General features: G+C 36.0%; 2 protein-coding genes across 2 annotated transcripts; both read right to left on the bottom strand.

The window, feature by feature from the left end:
• Nucleotides 1-2,704: 2,704 nt before the first annotated feature.
• LOC139432721 (uncharacterized) lies at nt 2,705-3,325 on the bottom strand. Its single transcript, XM_071201485.1, has one exon. It carries the CDS (start codon nt 3,323-3,325, stop codon nt 2,705-2,707), a length of 621 nt encoding a protein of 206 aa, XP_071057586.1.
• A 15,758-nt stretch (nt 3,326-19,083) lies between these two features.
• On the bottom strand, nt 19,084-20,856 carry LOC111421072 (piggyBac transposable element-derived protein 4-like). Its single transcript, XM_023054203.2, has one exon. The coding sequence runs from the start codon at nt 20,854-20,856 to the stop codon at nt 19,084-19,086; it is 1,773 nt and encodes a 590-aa protein (XP_022909971.2).
• Between the last annotated feature and the right edge of the window lie 407 nt (nt 20,857-21,263).

Below are 21,263 nucleotides of genomic sequence, written 5' to 3'. Positions count from 1 at the left end.
TTTAAGAAGTACTAAATCTCCTAATTCAAATAATCTTTTCTTACTCTTACGATTAAAATAACTCGCCTGTTTATCAGATACCGTTTTTAGACGTTCTCTGACGTCGTTGAACACGTTGTGCATTCTCGCTAAAAATTCAGAAACATAATTCTCATCATAGTCGTATTTTATCGGTATTGGTTTTATAAATTCATCAATTGGCAATTCGATATCACGTCCGTACAACAGAAAATAAGGGGTGTATCCAGTACTACTATGATACGATGAACAATATGCCAAGGATACAAAAGGTAACCATTCGTCCCAATCTCTCTGACTTTTCTCGATGTAATGCGATAAAATATCTTTTATCACTCGATGACTTCTCTCAATTAATCCATTACATTCAGGATGATACGGTGTTGTTTGAATTTTCTCAATACCTAATAGCTTACATGATTCTTGCATCACTCTAGACAGAAAATTTGTCCCTTGATCTGTTAGAAGTTGTTTAGGAGCCTCATGTCGACATACAATCTTTGTCACAAATGCCTTTGCCACCGTTGCTGCTTTTTGATCCTTCAGCGGTATTACTTCTAAGTATTTAGTAAAATGATCCTGAAAAGTTAGTATGTATCGATTCTCGTTATCTGTTGTCACTAACGGCCCTACAATGTCCATAGATGTTCGTTCAAATGGTCGAGATAACTGATGAAATTTCTGTAAAGGACCTTTTTGTAAATGGGGAGTATTCTTTCTTCTATTACATAATTCACAATTAGTACAATAATTTTTGATATCTCGATTCATATTAGGCCAATAGAATCGGTCTTTCATTAATGACAAAGTTTTTGCTTGGCCTCCATGCCCTGCGCCTCTCATAGCTCGTTTAATAAAGGTTTTTGGTACCACTAATAGATCACGATTATTACAAATTTTATAGAGAACATCTTCGTCGTCCTTGTAATAATTAAAACTCTCAATTTTGTTAGAATTTTGGTTTTCTAACACTTTCAAAATTTCCTTACAAAAATCATCCCTCTGTTGTTCTTTCGCTAACAACTCTTTATCCCAAACAGGAAAAAATTCCGATTCTTTATTTTTAGCTACTGTTGAAATTAATTGTGAGTACGGTTGTTCCAATACGTAAACCACAATTTTAATATCTGTATCTTCAAATATTGTTTTGATGTTGACCTTTACGGTTTTCCAGTCTAATTTATCTAAGCCACACCCAATCTTTGGTATAGCCAAAAATCTTTCGTTTCTTTGTAACATCAATACCTTCAATCTTTCCAAGCATTGATTTAACGACTGATAAGTGGATTTTACGTAATAATTACTTTTAGTGACCAAATAATATAGAGTTTGGCCTTCAACTTCGATGCTCGCTACGTCACCTACAGAAGGATTAGTTGCCTTAATTCGTTAAGTCGCCCAAATTTAGATCGAAACGTTTTCGCAATTCCCTGCGACATTTGAAAATCTTGACTGACACAGTGTGCTAGCGAATATTCATGTGGTGCCGTAAACAAGTCTCCCAAAATTTCCTGAATTTCAAATTTTTTCTTAACGGTACTCACCGTATAAATTCTACTCAACGCATCCACATTTCCATGTTTCTTTCCAGGTCGATGAACGATTTCAAAATCATATTCTGCTAAGGATAACGCCCAACGCGCTAATCTTGAGCTCGGATCCTTTATGGTTAGTAGCCACCGTAATGGTCGATGATCGGTAACCACAGTGAAACGACGACCATACAGATAGCATCTGAATTGTTTGATTCCGAATACTACCGCTAAGCATTCCTTTTCGGTGGTACTATAGTTTAATTCTGCCTTTTTTAAGCCTCTACTAGCAAAAGCAACTGGAGTTTCAAATCCACCTTTTACTTGGCTTAAGATGGCTCCAAGTCCTTTATCTGACGCGTCCGTTGCCAATATAAAAGGTTGAGAAAAATCTGGAAACGTCAATACGCATTTATCATTAATTGCGTTTTTTAAATCGTCGATTGCTTTTAATTCCTTTTCTCCGATCTTGAATTCTACATCCTTCTTTGTCAATCGAGTAAGTGGCTCCGATAATTTGGAAAAATCACCAATAAATTTCCGATACCATCCCATCAGTCCAAGGAAAGCTCTAATTTCTTTTACATTTCTCGGGACAGGATAATTTTTAATTACCTTAATTTTATCTGGATCCGGTTGGATTCCTTTCCTTGATAATATATGTCCCAAATATTTAACTTCTTCGACCAATATTTGCGATTTCTCCGGTTTTAATTTTATGTTAGCTTCCCTAAAAGTTTCAAAAATCTTTTCCAATCGGCACAAATGTTCATCAACGCTGCCATTAGTAAAAACAATTACGTCATCTAAATATGCCAAACAATGTTTCCCAATTAATCCTGATAATGTATAATTCATAAATCTCTGAAATGTAGCTGGCGCATTCACCAATCCGAACATCATTCTACTACTCTCATAATGTCCGTACGGTGTAGGGAAAGCAGTTTTCTCCTGATCTCTTTCATCTACTTTAATCTGATGGTACGCCGAAGATACATCGAAAACGTTAAGTAAATTTGCTCCGGACAAAACATTAACTGTTTTCTGCAAATTTGGTAAAGGATAATAATCTCGTTTCGTAATTGCATTTAATTCTCGATAATCAATACAGATTCTTGGTTTCACTGAACCATCAGCCATCTGTCGATTTACTATTACAACAGGTGCACTCCATGGGCTCTCCATGACATCATAATCGTTATCGACATCGTTATTCCTTTTTCCAACATTTCGTCTATTTTTTCTTGTAGCATTTCCCTCTGATGATAAGGTACTCGATAAGGCCGTTTCGTTATCGGTGGTACGTCATCAGTAACAATTCTATGTTTTATTTTATGCGTACTACTAAGATTCCCGATTCCCTTGCCGAAAATATCGTTATATTTTCTAAGTAATTTTTTAACCTTATTTTTATCGTTAAATTCCAGATGACTAAAGTCAATCTGCTCTACGGGATCATTATTCTTTTTGTTTACGTCTGACGACTTCGTTGCAATATTCGCGACCTTGAACTCTCGAGAACAATGCTCCGGTAGTTCTCCGATTATCGCATTCCCCAACTTCGTGTTTTTATTTATCCGTACTATTTTATCGGATAAATTAACCACTAATGCTTGTGGCCGATCATCTGATCTCACAAAACCACGTGCAATCATAATTCCCGAATTTTTGAAATCATCATTTCCTTCTAAAATGACATTTTTATTTTCAAATTCTCGATTCAGGATTTCGTTAACAAAACATTCTGAAAAGGGCAAAATATCTCGCGATTCCATCGCCTTAAATTCATTCGATACTTGTTCGTCAGTATCGAATCTCGTTAATCAACTTCTCGAAGTTTCCATTTTTCTTTCGTTTATTTCTCCATTTTCGTACGCTATAAAGTACATAACCATAATCTTTCATTACGTTATTCCACGGAATATCCTTTAACTCTTGGGATAACTCCGCAATTATTGCACTCACCAAACGTGCACCATCAGTTATTATTTCAAAACACAACAGTACCGTCGTTGTGAACCTTATAATAAAATTCGATATTACCTTATCCATTTTCTCCTTCCTCAATTTTCGGTTTGGTTTAGTTCGGTTTTCTTCTTCTTCGGTTAATTTTTTCGATCTCGCGGTTTCTCCAGCAAGATCCTTGATATTCTTTATGCTTCGTTCAATTTCAGTTGGTCGGCTTCGTTTAGGGGTTGCACATGTTCCGAGTGTATTTGCGATAAAGCAACCATGCGTTGACAATCGTGATATCAACTAAATGATAAAATAATCTCATGTACTATTTTCGTGATCGCATCTTTATTTTGTATCTCGCAATTATGCTGTCTAGCAGGTCCACTCCTCCCATGTGACGATTGTATTGTGTAACAATAGCAGGGCAAGGTATCTCTATTTTTTCGATTGTACCTTCCTACCATCATTACAGGTTTTGTGTCAATAAATGATGACAGAAGTGTAACAGTTTTATTGTCTTTCCAATACATGTTACTGATAGATGTTCCTTCGTAATCAATCACATATTCACCCGTTTCATCTTATTGCAATCTTTTTCCGATGGAACTTTGCAGCAGGGATTTCGATTACGTCGCACGGTTCCAAGAGAATGAATGCTAAGTTGAGCTAAGTAATTAGCTATTACCGGAATAGAGGTGTAATAGTTATCAAAATATAATTTATGAAATTTGTTGCGTGGTATTTCGCGAGACAATATTGCTGCTCGCTCCCAAATCCGGTTCATTTGGTGGTAGCTTGTTTGGTTCGTTTTTTATTTATTTATACCAGTTATTGCCACAGATAAGAATACAAAATTACATAAAATATACAAGAAGAAAAAAACAATAAAAAAAATAATAAGAACAAAAAATATATACATAGAATCCCATTGTCGATTGTTAGTCGAGCAATGGATAAACTTAAACAGTATAAGCAGTATCAGCAAATGGATCATTTTATCGCACAAGCGATCTCTGCCAAATGACCCAACAGAACAAACAAAAATAATATTTACTGAACATGGTAAGTAGTGTGTTTGTCCTGCATTTAATTTTCTTATTTTCGCCCCGTGTATGAGTTATGTGCACCGGCTCAACCTGGAGTTTTCAAGTTTAAAATACTCTCACTCACTTACTTTTCAATCATACTTTGTATCACACGTGTCAATCATTCGAAAAACCACGTTCTACTATCATGTCCACCCACGCTCACACTTATATTAAATCAAGGTAATTATATTTTTAACTTTATTTATATTAAATTCAATCAGTTGCAATTTTTTTGTTTTATTATTTATCTTTATTATCATTTTGTTTTAATTAAAGAACCAACACCTAATTTTGTTTCCCGGTTATTTGCCGCGCGAACATAGTGATAATTAGATATTATTAACATTTATCACCAAATAAGATTAAGCAAGAAAAAGAGAAAAATAAAGAAAAGTCACGAAAAGAGGGAGAGAGCAGCTAAAAGCCCGACAGATTAACATCTGAATGTAATTGCGATCAATTATGATTATTTAGGTCAAATATGAACCGGATGCAATTATTTTGTAGCCGCTGCAATTTACTCATAAGAGTTGCCGAGAGATCGGGATAAACCGCGTCCGCATAGTCGAAGTGAGAAAATATAAGTGAGTAGCAGAGATTACGACGAACCACAGGAGGAAGAGAGTTTTCTGTGTCGGTATAAATTTCAAACTTGTAACAAATTCCTGACACGCCACTTAGAAAAAAAGTTTGTATCCTCATTTGTGGGGTTTCAATGGTAAGTATTGTTTCATATGATGACGTGCCTTTGTTGCACAACTTTACTCATCAATTGATAGCATTTCGTCCATAGGAATTGTTAGAAATTTCGCTGATATTGAATCGATGACTGGTCACAATTTATGTAGTTTATCATCCGAAATAATAGTACTGTCATTGAAATGTAAATTGCTCCGAATTTTTTTCCGAACTACCTTTGGAGGTGTTGCAGTTTTTAAACAATCTAATACCGACTTAGAGTTATCGAGTTATCTTCATTCGGGTCTGCTTCAGTCTTTATAATTTCGCAGATGTTTGGATCATCAAGAAACTTATCCAATAAGTTTTGTGCATCGGGATCAACTTGTACACGATCGTCGTCACTATTCACTTCTAGTTCATCTTCACTGCCCGAAGGTATGTTTTCAATAAAATCGAATAGTTTGACGGGATTCAAATTTTGTAAGTCTAACTTTTCCGTACCATTTTTGTAAAATAATGGCATCTGCAATAAATTATGTATACACAATATCGTATATTGGTATTTATATGCGAGAAATTACGATGCAAAGTAAATGACATATTATGTATCAGCATGTGCGGTGATTCATATATGAATCGACTATTATATTTCATATAAAAATATTATTCGGGTGAAATCGGATATATATTTTGTATTTTCTTATGCCTGAGATAATGATGTCATTGGTAATAATTTCACGCTTACCTTACAAGTTATTACTCTTCGTAAGTCACCAAAGAAACTTCAACAGTTTTGACGTCCGTACAATACTGAGTGCGTATGCAAAAGACGATGATTTTTGAGGTTAGGCAGTTTGTTGTGCTATTGTAATTGAAACTATACATAGAACGCGTTTGGTTCATATACGGGACGCTACACGTTTACATTTTCTACAGATATATTATGTATTTACTAATCAATTATTTGGTTGATGCATATTTGCATCAATGCGCACTGCAGGGTTAAATATTAAACCTACATCGTTGATAAGACCGCGTTTAAATCCAGGTCATTCTAACATTGAAGTGATTGAAAGTTGTAAGTAGGGGAATAATGAGAGTTCTCTAAATTGAAAAAAATTAAGTATTATTAATTGATAGATACGAAATGTAACCGCAAAAACTGTTGGGCAGAGTGGGAATAAAAGTGTAAATATACACCTTTATTTCATAAGTGGTAGTGTTGGGAGTAGTTGCTGATTATTTTACGATGAATCAAAACTGTAAAAGTTCAAGTTTAATCTGTAAAGGAGTTAACCTTACAAAAAGTTAATTTAACAGAAAAGACCGTGTTGATTTATTAAACTTGCATCGTGAATAATGACCCTGGACCTTAGTGCGTGAATTGTGGGGTAGTTGGTTCGACTATAATTGGGCCGAATTGGGCGCCCATGCATACTGTCATGACCTGAATACGATGCGCATTATGGACCCGGATATATTTAAATTTGTAGCAAGAGAGAAAAGAGAAGAACAAAGAGGGAAGAGGCGTTAGATTATCGATCGGTTTTATGCAAGTAAAGGCGCGTACACATAGAGCGAACGAAGGTGAACGAATTCAATCGAACAAATTTGGACGAATTCGTTCGGTATTTGCTGGAAATATCGGCTTGCGTCCACATAAAAACGAATGTGTAGCAAACGAATTGTTTCGTGCTCATTCGCTTGTTTTCGGTCATTAGTGGAAGTTGGAAGTCGGCCCATGTGATAATGGCAACAAATGATGACTTAATTATTGTTGCAAGTGCAGCATGCATAATTATAAGTGACGAAGAGGAAAGGCAAAACGAAAACGACGCTGGTGGATGACATCTTTATTTAAAAGCAGAAGTAGATATAGGGGAATGGATTTATTGAAAGATTTAACGACCGAAGTCGAATATGGGCTTTTTGAAAATTTCTGTAGAATGAAATCTGCAGATTTTGAATGGCTACTGAATCGTATTGGCCGGAAAATAGCAAAACAAAATACATCATTCAGAGAAGCGATACTACCAACGGAAAGATTAATGCTTACATTTCGTTACCTAGCCACCGGGGACTCATTCACTAGTTTAATGTACACCTTCAAAATTTCCAAGCAACTAATTTCTTACATCATACCGGAAGTTTGTTCAGCAATAATTGAAAGCCTCGATGATTACGTGAAGGTAAGTAAAATAAGTAAGTAAAAATAATATATTTTCTTAATACAAGTTTATTAACGAAAATACAAAAGAACAGTCATTATTATTTGAATTAAATTAAATTAATTACCGACATCGCTAAAAGTATTAATGTAATCTATTAAAGGTGCCAAAGGAGTTGTAGTATTGGTTTGAGGTTGTTGATAGGGAGTGTTAATATATGTGGGTTGGTTGTATGTCGTTGATGCGTTTGAGAGTGAAGGTGATGGTGCGGAAGAACAAATACTTTGTGGGTATGATAAATTTTGATCATATTGCGAGCATGATGAATCTGTGGGTGAAGCTGAAGGAATGGTTACTGTAGCAGGGGCATTGTATTTACCCATATCAGCATCAAATAAAATATTACCAATTAGTTGTTCAATTACATTTCTAGTGTACTGGCTATAAGTTCTATATTTTGAGGCTATGTGCTCCCCATAAATTGTGCTGGCATCTCTGAAACTGCGACTTTTGACTGTGTCTTTTAATATTTCGTAGTCTTCTTCTGCACGAGAATTTTTCGTTTTGATAGCCGGCCGTTTTATCTTCCTTGGTGAACAGAAATCAGATTTTCGTTTCGGTGTTTCAACTGATGTTCTTATATTTTCTGCGTGCTCAGTATAATCACTGGGTTCTTCAACAATTTTTTCGAGATCGTCCACCTCTTGTTCTTGGGTGTTCCTTTGAAGCACGGATAATTCCTACAAAAAAATATTTTAATTGACCGTATATTTTATGTACATATGAATATTGTATAAACTCAGTAAGTTAGGCCCTATTGGTGACTGATTAGATATTGGTATTCATTTTTTCAGATGCCTAGTAATGCAGAAGAGTGGCGGAGTGTAGCTGAAAACTTTAATACTCAATGGAATTTTCCTCACTGCCTTGGAGCTGTAGATGGCAGACATTGCATACTACAAGCACCGATAGACAGCGGAAGTGACTATTTTAATTACACTGTTTGAAATAATTCACGAGCACACCTTGTATAATCTGAACACGTGTATCTACCGGAATAAAATTTGGTATGGAAGTAGTACTAAAGTAGTGTAACTTACTCTCACATGGAGAGCGGCACAACTCTGCTGGGAGGAGAAACATCAATAGCGAGAGTATCCTCCGTAAGCTTCGCGTACCATCGCTACACGACGTGACATGTAGTCTATAAGTCGCTGTATTGTAGCGAGCGGGATGGCTAACCATGCCACCTCAACTCGCCTCCATAGCTCCTCAACGTTAGCCGGGGAAGTCGGATAACGTTAAAGTCTCAGACCAGTCATGTCCCAAACATGTTCGATTGGATTCAGATCCGGAAAACGAGCTGGCCTAGGAAGCATTCGTATACGGTGCTCTTCCACAAAGGTCTGTACAATACGCCCGATGTGCATTCGGATGTTGTCGTGCATGTATAGCAGACCTGGGCGCCGCCGAACATAGGGTTGACCCGTCATGGTCTGCTATGCACGCTGCAGTCGTGTACGTCCACCATGTGTAATAGCACCCCATACCATAATGCTCGGTTGTCGGTGGATAGGGCGTTCTTGCACGCACTGCTCGAGTAGACGATCACCACGTCTCCGACGAACTAAAATTCGCGCATCACCGGTGCTCAATTCGAATCTTGATTCGTCGGAAAACAAATTGTCCCTCTACTCGGTAACCCACTAATGCCTAGCGTCGACCCACTCGTGACGTATGCTGCGGTGCTCGGGTGTTACTGGAATCCGCTGTATTGCACGACGCGCGCGCAGTCCACTATCTACCAAACGCCGCCGTACAGTTCGCGTAGTGAGTGCGCCTTCCCCCACCGGTGGCCAAACAGCTCCAAGTTGCACAAGAGCACGATCCTCGTGTGCTGGGGTCGCGCAGGGCCGTCCCGGCCGCGACTGAAGGTACCTATGTCCTACCTCAGACCATTCTCGCCATGCCCGTTGCACTGCCGATAACGACCGCTCGAGACGACACGCAATTTCACGGAACGATACACCCTCAATGTGCGTACCCACAAACATTCCTCGCTTAAGTAACGCGATCGCCATTCCATTGCGCACAGAGTACGATAACAATGTGGTCCCTCACACCACACTAAAAACAACCGGTATTTTCCATCCACTTCGGTCTCCATAACGACGGAATGTTCCAGTTGGAAGGGCCACTCAGTCAACAATGCCGCGACGGAACAACTCGAAACTCGCTGAATAAACTCGTCTACAGTAAACCTTTGTGCTCCGCAAATATTATGGATTTATCTTCACGCGTTCAGATTATATAGGGTGTGCTCGTGAATTATTTCCAACAGTGTATAAACAGAATTTTAGTATTGTTTTAATGGGTATTGCCGACTCAAATTATTCGTTTTTGTTTGCCGACGTCGGTTGCCAGGGTAGAATTTCAGATGGGGGTGTGTTAAAAAATTCTGTTTTCTGGAAAAAACTACAAAACAGTGACTTAAATTTACCGCCTGAAGAAGTTCTAGGTAATAGGCAGACAAAAGTTCCGTATGTGTTCGTCGGCGATGATGCTTTCAGCCTTCATGAACACCTTCTGAAAGCATATCCAGTAGAACAAAAAAAGGGACCAAAAAAACGAATTTTCAATTACAGATTATGCCGTGCCCGATTAAGATTTTTATCAATTTTATTCCAAGCGTCCATTTTGTTAATTTTATTTTTATATTCGTTTTCAACCGGATTCCACAGGCATTCATTACTGCGGTACTCATTAATGAGTTCCAGAGCCTTAGAATTACTCCATTCGATTTTAAACTATCAGCAACTCTACTATGAACTGAAATAAAGAATTCGGCCAATTGCCATAAAACCACGTACACATTAAAACAAATTCGAACGACTTTTATGGCAAATATCCTTTGATGTTTACCAGTTTACCGCCTCGCAAGCGAACCGCAACGAATGCGAACAAACACGTTCAAACGCGTTCGTTGATACGTACACATCAACCGAAAGAAGCGCCTTCGTTCGCTGTATGTGTACGCGCCTTAAAGCAGCATCTGTGTTCACGACTTAGCGTCGCCAAAGCCCGGTCCTAATCTAAAACGCCTACAAGACGATTGCTAGAATGAAATTCAGTTCAGTTTTTAGTTTATCTTTGACGAACTCGTTTCGCGTGATTTATTTCGGACGAACCCGCGTAAAAAAAATTATTAAAAATTATTGCTTTTGTAGCTATTTGTTTATTAATAAAGATCTTATTCGTTTTTTTTAAACAAGTAATGTAATAAATTTAAGTTAGATTAAAATTCATTTTAAATTCATAAAGCGTAGTGTCAACTTGTAGCGCCAAAAATTCCAAACAAGACACAAATTGATAGGATCGGGCTCCGGTAACTCAGTGAAGAAGGGAGGGTTCTGATCTAAATAAGGGCGCCACGAACTTAAACCGAAACCTATCAATACAAACCTTTGACCCAGTAAGTCCGAATCCAATGTCAAAGGAAAAGGAACAAGTACTAACATACACAAAAAAAAGTAATGTTGAGATAATAGATTCAAATAACTATATTGAAATGTGTTCAAAAATTGATTAACTTTGTTAATCAAAATAATTATATTAATAATATATCTAGTATTATACCAATAATGTTCTTTAATAATGAAAAGTAAGGATATGAAATTAATCTCCAAAAACCTTATCGCTTTTGACTCGAGAAACCAAAAATAAAATACAAATAATAAAATCCTGAAAGAAAGTAAAATTAGTACACAATAAATTATCATCAGCTGATGTAAATATAATTGTGGGACACCCAAAATAAGTGTCAAAAAAAGTAAACAAGCCCGTAACGTCCAAGCGATAAGTTAACAAAATTAAAAGAAAAATATCTATCTTAATAAATTTTAAATCGGTGATAACAACAAAAAAAAAATATATATATATATATATATTGAGTTGAAGACTCTTAATAAAAAAAAGGTATTAATTAATTAATTAATCATTAAATCAAAAACACGAAGAATTAAATCTTTCTCTCATAGTTACTAATCCTGAATTGCGCCAAGACCGCCAAGACGCGTCCGACGTTCAAAAGGTTATGTTTGGTTATGTTTTACTTGCGTAGACCCTTTGCGCAGCTTCCTATCCCTCTCTCTTTCTTCGGAAGGAACCGGACGTAGAAAACGGAAATTAAGATGGCTGCCCTCAGGAAATGTAAACCACGAGGTCGAAACCTCCACGAAGACGATGGTTGGTTGACGTAAGATTGGATTCGATGCTTTACGACGGAAAACCTCTTGCTCGAAGATATATATATATATATAAATATATATATATTAGTAAAAGTTTATAATAAGACGCAAAAATAAAAAAAAGCCTAAAGGGAAAACAAAAATTAAAATCCGAAATATGAATGAACAAAAACGTGATGGGTGAAATAAACCACGAATAAATCCGGAAAAAACTATCCGATGAAACACTCCAACAGGTGCCAAAATAAATGAGTATAAGAGCCAATCCGGAAAATCCGCAAACGAAGATCTTGCCAAAACACCAATGCAAAACTCTTCTAAGACACTCTTATCTCAAAAACGTGGTATCAGCCCATTTAAAAATCAGACGCCTCCTCAATCGAACCCAAAGACACAACGGTTCGAAGACGACTGGTTAAACCGCTTGTAACCACGAAAACAATATCTAAACGGAAATAAATCCCCCACCCCAATCAATCATAACATAATAAAAATCACTAAAAATGCATCGAATCTTACGTCAAACCAACCATAGATGGTATTAAATTATGAAAACAATGAAATTACGAAAAATGAAAATAAAAACCGCTACGAACTGTTTAGAGATATAGAATTCTACAGGTAAAATCGAAAGAAATTAAAAAAAAATCCAACATGTTTGACAACGACGATGAGGGCCTGCAGTATGTGCATGGTTTGGGTATATAGATACCAAACATGGTAGCATACGTGGAAATTGTTTGTTTCTTGGAATTCGATTTTCTTTAGAAGAAAGCCAGGATTTTCGAAAAATTTGCAAAGAAAAATTGTTGTGAAACACGAAATAATAAACGTGGAAAATTTTATAGATTTATTAGAGAATGAAGAGAATTGGTGTGGGTTTTGTTTAAAACGATCCCACTTCAAACTCTTATACAGAACATCATGTTCTGATGAGGTGCATGAAATGCTGGAGCGGTTATAAAATTTAACTCGTTCCATTATTTCTACGCACTTCTAGTTATCTAAGTTCATCATCATTTAAGTGTATAAAATTTTAATACTATTTAAGTAATTTAACGCATTCTAGCAGTTCTACGCTCTTCTAGTTAACTGAGTTCAACGTTTTAGTGTATAAAACTTTTAGACTATTTAAGTAATTTAATACATCTTTAATAAGCAAAAATTTGGGGATCAAAATAAAATTAAATTTTTTTAAAACATTAGTTTTATTTCATTTTTACCACAATATCATTATAGAGAAATGAGCAAAGTGTAAATTTCAAACAAAAATCTGGAATTACTAAAAAAAACTACACTAATTACAAGAAAAAAAATAGGCTTGAAATCTTCTAGAACCGTTGCAGATTTTCTTAGAAGTTAGGGTTAACGTTGATTTTCCAGTGATTGTAGTATTTTTCAAGGAATCTCGGTGGGTTTGTAGTGAGAGGATGGCAATTTTGGGGACTTTTGAATGGGCGTAGATCGCCGTGTCATCATCGTAGGTAGCTAGGTTAGTTAGCGGGATTTGGGGATGGTCTGCCGTGCAGAGGTTAAAAAGGTGTGGGAAGATAACTGCGGCTTGGGAAACGCCTAAATCGATAGTTTTGGGTCGGGAGACTGTGGTGTTGAGTTTAACTTGTATTTTTCTGTTTGGTAGGTAGCTATGGATTAGTTTGATGAGGTGGGGTGGGTAATTGGTTAGGATGAGTTTGTAAATTAGATCGTCGATCCAAACTGTATTGAAAGCTTTTTTGAGGTCTAGGGATAGTAGGGCAGTGTGGATACGTGTGTTGAGTTTGTGTATTTTGTCGTTGATTATGCGTGAAATTTGATGTGTGGTTGAGTGTTGCTGTTGAAACCCGAATTGGTTTGTGGGAATGGTGTTATGATCGTATGCATGATTGGTGAGTAGTTCGAAAATAATTTTCTCTATTACTTTGGAGATAGAAGGTAAGAGGGATATGGGTCTGTAGCTGGAGGGGACGGTGAGTTCTTTATTAGGTTTCGGGATGGGGATTTTAATCGCTGTTTTCCAGGCGTTAGGGTAATGTTGGAAATTGAGGATGTGGCGGGCGACGTATGTTAGTTGAACGTAGTTTTTTTTGAGGAGGTATTGAAGAAGAATGTTGGGGATACCGTCGTTTCCTGAGGCTTTGAACGGTTTGAGTCGTTTGATGATGGATTTGAGTGTGGAGGCAGTGATGTGGTGGAGGTCTGACGGCGGAGCGTGATTTTGGAGAAGGAATTGTTGTGTAATTTCGTGGTGTTGTGTTGGGTTTTGCCTTGTGGATGTTACAGAAATATGTGGCTAGGAGATTTGCTTTAGTAGGGTTTGTTATTTTGTAAGAGTTGTGTGAAGAGAGGTTTGAGTTTGCGGATTTTCTGCCCGATGGAATTGTCATTGGGGGAGAGGGATTGCAGTTTAGGGGACCATGTGGTATTTCTGTGTAGTATTAGTTTGGAGCGGATTTGTTTATTGAGGGAGTTGAATTGCGTTGTTGTATCTGGGTTGTGTGTGCATTTTGGAGGCGCCGGAGGCGATTACGGTTTTTAATTAGGGCGGCGATATGTGGGGCTGTTGGTGTGCGATGTAGAGTTCTTTTGGTGATAAGGGGAATGGCGGCGTTTTTAGCAGTTTGAATTGCGGAGGTCAGGATGTCGATTTCATGCTCGAGTTGTTGGATGGAATCTATTGTGGGGGTTGTTTGAATGGAATGGTTAACTATTTCTTTGCCAGTTTGCGGATCTGAAGTTTAATATTTTGATGGATTGTTGTAAGGAAGTAAGATGTCCTATTTTAATAAGAATAGGGCAGTGATCGGAGAAAAGGTCGTTGAGAACGAAAGGTTCAGGCAGGTCGGGGATATTTTTAGCTATTGCTATGTCGATTGTTGTGTGGGTGGATCCGTTATATGGGTGATGGGTTGGTTTACTTGGCGCAAGAACAAAAGCATTTCAACAAGGTTTTCAAACAAAAGTTATTTGACGACAAGGTTTTATAACCTCTTTGTCAAGTTTGACGTACAATTTCACAGCCAACTACTGAATTTTCGCTTATTTTAAGTAACATTACGAAATACGTGTCTTTAGTTGTTATTTCAGTTTTTTATGAAAAAGACTAAGTTTTTTAAAAAATAATAAGAGTAAGAAACGTTTTAGAATTAAATTCTACATGAAATGAAATAGTAATGTATTAAATCCGCCAAAAGGTCAAAAAATCTGTCCAAATTTAGGGTACCATCACCCTGAATCAACCCTTTGAAATGTCCCGATTGGTTTCAACTTGCTACTAATCAATACCCTCGGTCATACTCATAATGTATGCCAAATTTGGGTTTTCTAGCTTAATGTATTACGAAAATATTCAATGTTTTAAAAATTTAAGATCCAACTTTGAAAGCCTATAGCTCCTCAGGGGTACAACGTAGTATAGATAAGTTGCGTTAAATCATCTTAATTTATTGTCGTCTACATGTCTCTGCTCTGTGTCGGTTCTTATGTGAAAAACCCTGTATTCTATATTATATTTTTGTTTTAATATTAAATATGAATACAAAAAATAAAATACAGTTATGTTCTTATTTATCTAAACTGTTCTTTCTTCGAGCGAACTGTTCTTATTTGAATTTTCTGCGGGTTGGTCCATTATTTCCGATTCTTCGGTTTCATAGTCGATATCTGTTGTTACCAGGATCGTTGACAGGAATGAAAGAGTGGTGTAATATTTAACAATAAGAATATATTTGCTGTAGTTTACAGATGGAATATAATAATAATCGGGAGTAGGTGGGCGTGGCCGGCCGGTCAGCGTCCAAAGGCGGTATTATGGGTGCCACTGTTTCTGTTTCGGATTCTGATAAAAAGTGAAATGGAGCAAATGGAGGTGATGTTCTTTCGCCTATATTCAAATTTTGTCTAACATAAACTATTTTTCGTGCCCTTTCATTTTTTAATCGATTTCGCTTATTTGTATGCACATTTCCATACGTCGAGAAACTCTTTTCTGTGGCAGCAGTTATTGGTGAACAAATTAAAATTTCTACAGCTATTGTACTTAATTTTGTTGTTAAACAAATAGATTTCCACCATGTAACTGCTGAAAGTTTTTTATCTTTGAGACAACTCCACGCGAAGTTATTGGTAAACAACCCTTCTTTTGATTTATAAAATTCAATTTCCATCATGACTGTACCAACATCATTTTCATTTGTCAAAAATGTAGATATTTTGTTTATAAAAGTAAGAGCATCAATATATTCCGACTCCGATACATTTTTTCCCATGAAATACGGATCCAACAAATTTGCTGCAACCTAAACTGGACCAATTGCCATGGTTTTCCTCTTTTCCAACAATTGTAAAAGATCATGTCTGTCATTGTTATGTACAGGGTGTCCAAATTTCGATGGGTTTGCAGGGTATCTCAGTTATTATGAAAGATAGAAAGTTGCTGCTTTCGCGAACCTGAGCTACTTTTTTGTGAAACTTACAATGGTGCAAACCAAATTTTCATAGCCCTCTTTGTTTTTGATATACTTTTTGATATAATTTATGATTTTCAAACACCTCCTGTATTTCGGCTATCCGGAAACTTAGTAAAAAAGTAAAAACGGGTTCTAATAGATTTTTTCATGTGGAATCCAGTGGTGCACGTAGAATTTTTCTAGTCACTACGGTTTTTGAGTTATAAACACAACTCAAATACTGAATACTCAACTTCTAAAATACTTAACTCTTTATAACTCAAAAACCGTGACGACTAGAAAAATTCTACGTGCACCATTGGATTCTACGTGAAAAAATGTATTAGAACCCGTTTTTACGTTTACGGCTAGCCGAGATACAGGTGTCTGAAAATCGTAAATTTTGAAACACTCCCTGTATATCAAAAACGACGAGGGCTATGAAAATTTCGTTTGCGCCATTGTAAGTTTCACAAAAAAGTAGCTCAGGTTCGCGAAAGCCGCAACTTTCTATCTTTCATAATAACTGAGATACCCTGCAAACCCATCGAAATTTGGACACTCTGTACATATGTAGCACCAGAAAACTGTAAAAACAAGTCATGAAATATTTCCACAACACTCGAAATAATAGGTTTGGACGCTTGAATTTCAATAATATAATTTGCCAATAGTGATAAAATTTTGTGAAGTAGCTCAACTTTAGCCCAGAAATCGTCACTCAAAATACTACATTTAACGGACTTTTCAATTATATCAATCACATTTTCAGAAATAGAAAGTTCTTGCAAACTTGTTTTGTTATGCAAAAGACTATTTAAACTCATGCATATAGATCCCCATCGCGGATCAATAGGTAATTTCAAAGTTTTTATTTCGCTCTTATTTGTAGCATTCTTCTTTTGAATTGTTGAAAGTGTGGAATTCAAAATGTGCGATTTTTTAATAGCTTTAATTATTGATTTGCTCTTCACAGCGAATGAGTCGAATGTTTTAATTTTTAAAATATCATGAATTAGCAGATTCAGAATATACGCTGAACATCCATAACAAGAAAACATACTTGATGGATATTTTTCTGAAAGTAAATTCCAGGTAGCCGTCATGTTCCTAGCATTGTCTGTGACAATCGACATAATTTTTTTCAAACCTACTTCTTCAATTGCTTCGGATGTAATTTTGCACATAAAGACAGCTTCATGACGCGCTGCTCTTGTATCTATTATTTTATACAACACAGGTTCAGGTGTTGTTATTAGAACATTCACAACGGCTTCATTACGAATATTAGACCAGCCATCAATTTGAATACCGATAGTTTTTGCATTTTCAGTTTGTTCAGTCACAGACTTTTTAATCTTGTCATATTCAGTATTTAAGAGTTTATTTGATAATTGATACCTCGAGGGAAGATTCAAGGAAGGTGTCATTTTATGCAGGACATCTATCCAATACTTATTTTCCGTGATGCTTAGTGGCGTATTAGTTGCATAACATGCCCTTGCCAACAACTCCCAAATAATTTCCCGCAAATTAAAATAGCATCAAAAAAAAACGTTATATGCATACATAGGCACAACACAGTTTTTACTGATGTCAGTAAATCGAATATGGTGGTATCGTGATCAGAAAAAATTAGGACACGTCGAAAAATCAATCTCTTTTCTATAAAATTTGAATTTGAATTTAACTTTTTGTTTATAACATGTTGTTACTTTATTATAACAATTTTGAAATTATCAAGACAAGAACAGTGCTCACTAGAAAACTAATACTGTGCTAATTTTTTCGACCACAAACAACGACGTCCACGAGTGTGGGTAAAGGTACTAATACTTTCGTTAAGAAACCCCGTTTCTTCGTATTAGTGAACTATACCTTATTTAGTAATTCCTTCCACTAGAGCGGTGCTAGTGGTATTAGTACCAGTTAAAACAAAACTAATTAAATTTTATTACTTACTTCTTCGGCAGAATTTATGGAATCAACAAAAGAATCTATTGTTGATGCACGGCTTCCGCTTCTGCTGTGAAAATCATATTTTTGAACACCTTCGCCGTTCAAATTCTCCTCGTTGCTGTCTGTATCATTAATAGACTCGATCCCAGTCTCAATATCTTCCCTTATTTTTATTTGACTCACACTCACTAGCATTGTAAAAGGAGAAAATAGGTAAATACGTATATTTGTTAAACAGTAATATGATCATAAACAACTATTTCGACTTACGGATTGACTCTCTTCTTTTTAGTATCTCCAGTGCTTTTGAATCTTGGTGAACATTTTTGTACCAAGTGTTGAGACATCCTTGTCACATTCAAGACATAAGATTGTTCACAAAATTTACACTTGTATGTTTTTCTATTAGTTTTTATAAAAGCATCGACTATAATGCTTTTAATTTTATCTTTTCTGCCCATGATCACTTTTTAACAAAGTCACGACACGAGACACTAGACATGATTAACTACGTGCGTTGTGAGTCGACGATACACGTGTTATAACTTGTTCGCTTTCCCACCATTCCACTTAGTTGATATGCCAAGTGTTGTAAAATACGATATTTACCGTAAAAACCCGTAGTTTACTCAAAATAATATCGTTATTTACCTAGTAAATTACGGTAATTTATTGTGTAAATTACTGCAATTAATTTTTGGTATTTTACGATAAATTACTATGGTTATTTTTTTGGAATTTACAAGCTCACATCACTGCTCACGGTTAACCATGGAAACGCTTTGTTAACACTCCACCGCACGCGCCCCTTTTTCATACAACAAAACACGCATGTACTACAATAGTAGAACATTCGCGTCTTATTAGAATCTTTATTTATTTTCCATTTCTGATAATAAAAAGTATTAGATATACTTATAACAACTTTATTTATAGAAATCAAAAGAAAATAAGGTATAGTATGGAGTAAAATAAAATATATCTTCAAGTCAGTCTTCTTCGTTGCACTTTGGACAAATATGACGAAGGTGCGCAGGACAAACCCATTTTCCGCATTTGCTGCAATGTTTCCTTGTACTCTTATTCTTTTGTCTCCCACAATAGAAACATTTTCCAACTGTACTTGTATTTGGTTGAATTTCTGCAAGTATTTCAGGTTCAATGTTTAGCAGCTTTCTTATGTGTTCTTTGATATTAGTAGCTATATTGTCACTTTCCAGCCTCTTCCTTAAAAGTGGAGTAATTAGTTCGTAACCAATGGTTTGTAAGTACGATTTTCTATCAATTTTGTTTATACTTTTAGTTTTATATATGCACATACCGTTAATTGCTGCTATATTAAGCAAATTGAAAAAAATTGTTAAAGGCCAACGTCTCGAATTTCGTGAGACGTCATAGTGACTGCACATTTTATCTAACATATCGACACCGTAATTTGTATTGTTATAGTCGGTAATAATTTCTGGTTTTTTTAGATCTCCTGTGTCATTATCAATTGCACAGTCATGGTGCATAGTCGACAAAAGTAATACCACCTTTTTACGTTTTGGTACATATGACACAAGAGTACACATTTTATGAAAACCAAATAGGGAACTATAAACTTCTCTGTGTGTAGCATTTATAAATTGTGGGGGGATATCTGGTTTATTTTTGCGTAGTGTACCAATTATAGTGGTTTTCATCTGTAGCAAATCAACCGCCAACGGAACACTGGTGAACCAGTTATCCATACTTACATTTCTGCCAGTTCCCGTTATATGCGCAATCATTCTCATAACTAAGTCATAGTTTTTCCAGGAGGTGGAATGTGGACCAGCTGGCTGTTTACCACAATAGATTTCTAGATTACAAGTATAAATACTTTTACAGTCAACAAGCGCAAAAATTTTGATGCCATATTTTGCTGGTTTACTAGGTATGTATGTTCTGAATGGACAATTTCCCCTAAATGCAATAAGTTGTTCATCTAAAGTTAGATATTGTGAAGGAATAAACATACTTTTAAACTTTAAAACAAACATTTCAAAAATTTTGCGAATTGCTGCCAAATTATCAGTCTTCTTTCTTTCATTTCTATCTATTATGTTATCGAACCTGAGACAACGCATCAAAAACCGAAAACGATTAATTCCCATTGTCAAATATATAGCTTCAACCCCCAATCCTTTTGAATTATCCCACATTTGCAAAATATGTTGTCTTCCAGATTGTAATAAACCAGCAAGGTATAAAATACCAATTAAACCTAATACTTCTTCATTATTTGTCAGTTTTGCATCCCGTGCCCGACTATATTTATCCTTTACTTCGTTAATGTATATGTTAGTGTACTTCACAATAAGAGTTATAATTTCCTCATCTAAAAAGCATCTTAGTGTTTCCAACTCCGTTTTACAATTTTTTGCACTACTTTGAGGGCCAGGTACTCGAATCTTAACAATATTATGTGATCGCGTTCGCGAATTAACTGGGCAGTTTTTGTTCCACCTAGTAATTTTGTTTTTCCCATAGAAATAGTTTTGATTTGGTTGTTCTTCATTTTCTTTATCGAAATCCTCTCCTTCCTCTTCCTCCTCTTCTTCTTCCTCTTCAGATGTATGATGATTCTCAATTACGTCGTTTTCGTTCTCGTCTGGCCATTGTTTTTCATCGGAATCACCTTGATCAATAGACAATTCCTCATTTGATTCTTCAAACCAAGCCATAACCTGTCTTTCAAAATTAGGATCTGTAGCCCTAACAGTTTTTCGGTTTGACATGATCATCTAAAAATGTAAGATAACGAAAAACCCATAAATAACGCTTAAATTGCATACTTACGCGGTAACAGAATTAGTTACGGGAGAACACGCGTGCTCTACAATCGTAGAAATAACAAAAAAACTCGACGATACACTAGCAACCGCGTTTGAAAACCAACTAAATACGTTAAGGGTGTCATTTTTGAGGAATACACGAAAACAGGCAACTTCTCTTACATGAATGTTGTAAATATTGCGTAACTAAATTCTGCAGTCTACAATAGTAGACGCGCGTGCGGTGGAGTGTTAATTTTAATAATGTCTATTCAAAAATTGCCGCGTAGTGTATCTAAATAGTTTTGGAGTTTTAGCGTTATGAGGTCGAGATGGTTGAGATCGGGTTGTGAGATTTTGATTGGAGAATT

Source organism: Onthophagus taurus, chromosome 2, assembly GCF_036711975.1.
Source record: "Onthophagus taurus isolate NC chromosome 2, IU_Otau_3.0, whole genome shotgun sequence".
In the NCBI taxonomy this organism is placed as follows: Eukaryota; Metazoa; Arthropoda; class Insecta; order Coleoptera; family Scarabaeidae; genus Onthophagus; species Onthophagus taurus.
The sequence above is the reverse complement of the archived record's forward strand: the minus strand, read 5'-3'. Positions and strand labels throughout refer to the sequence as shown.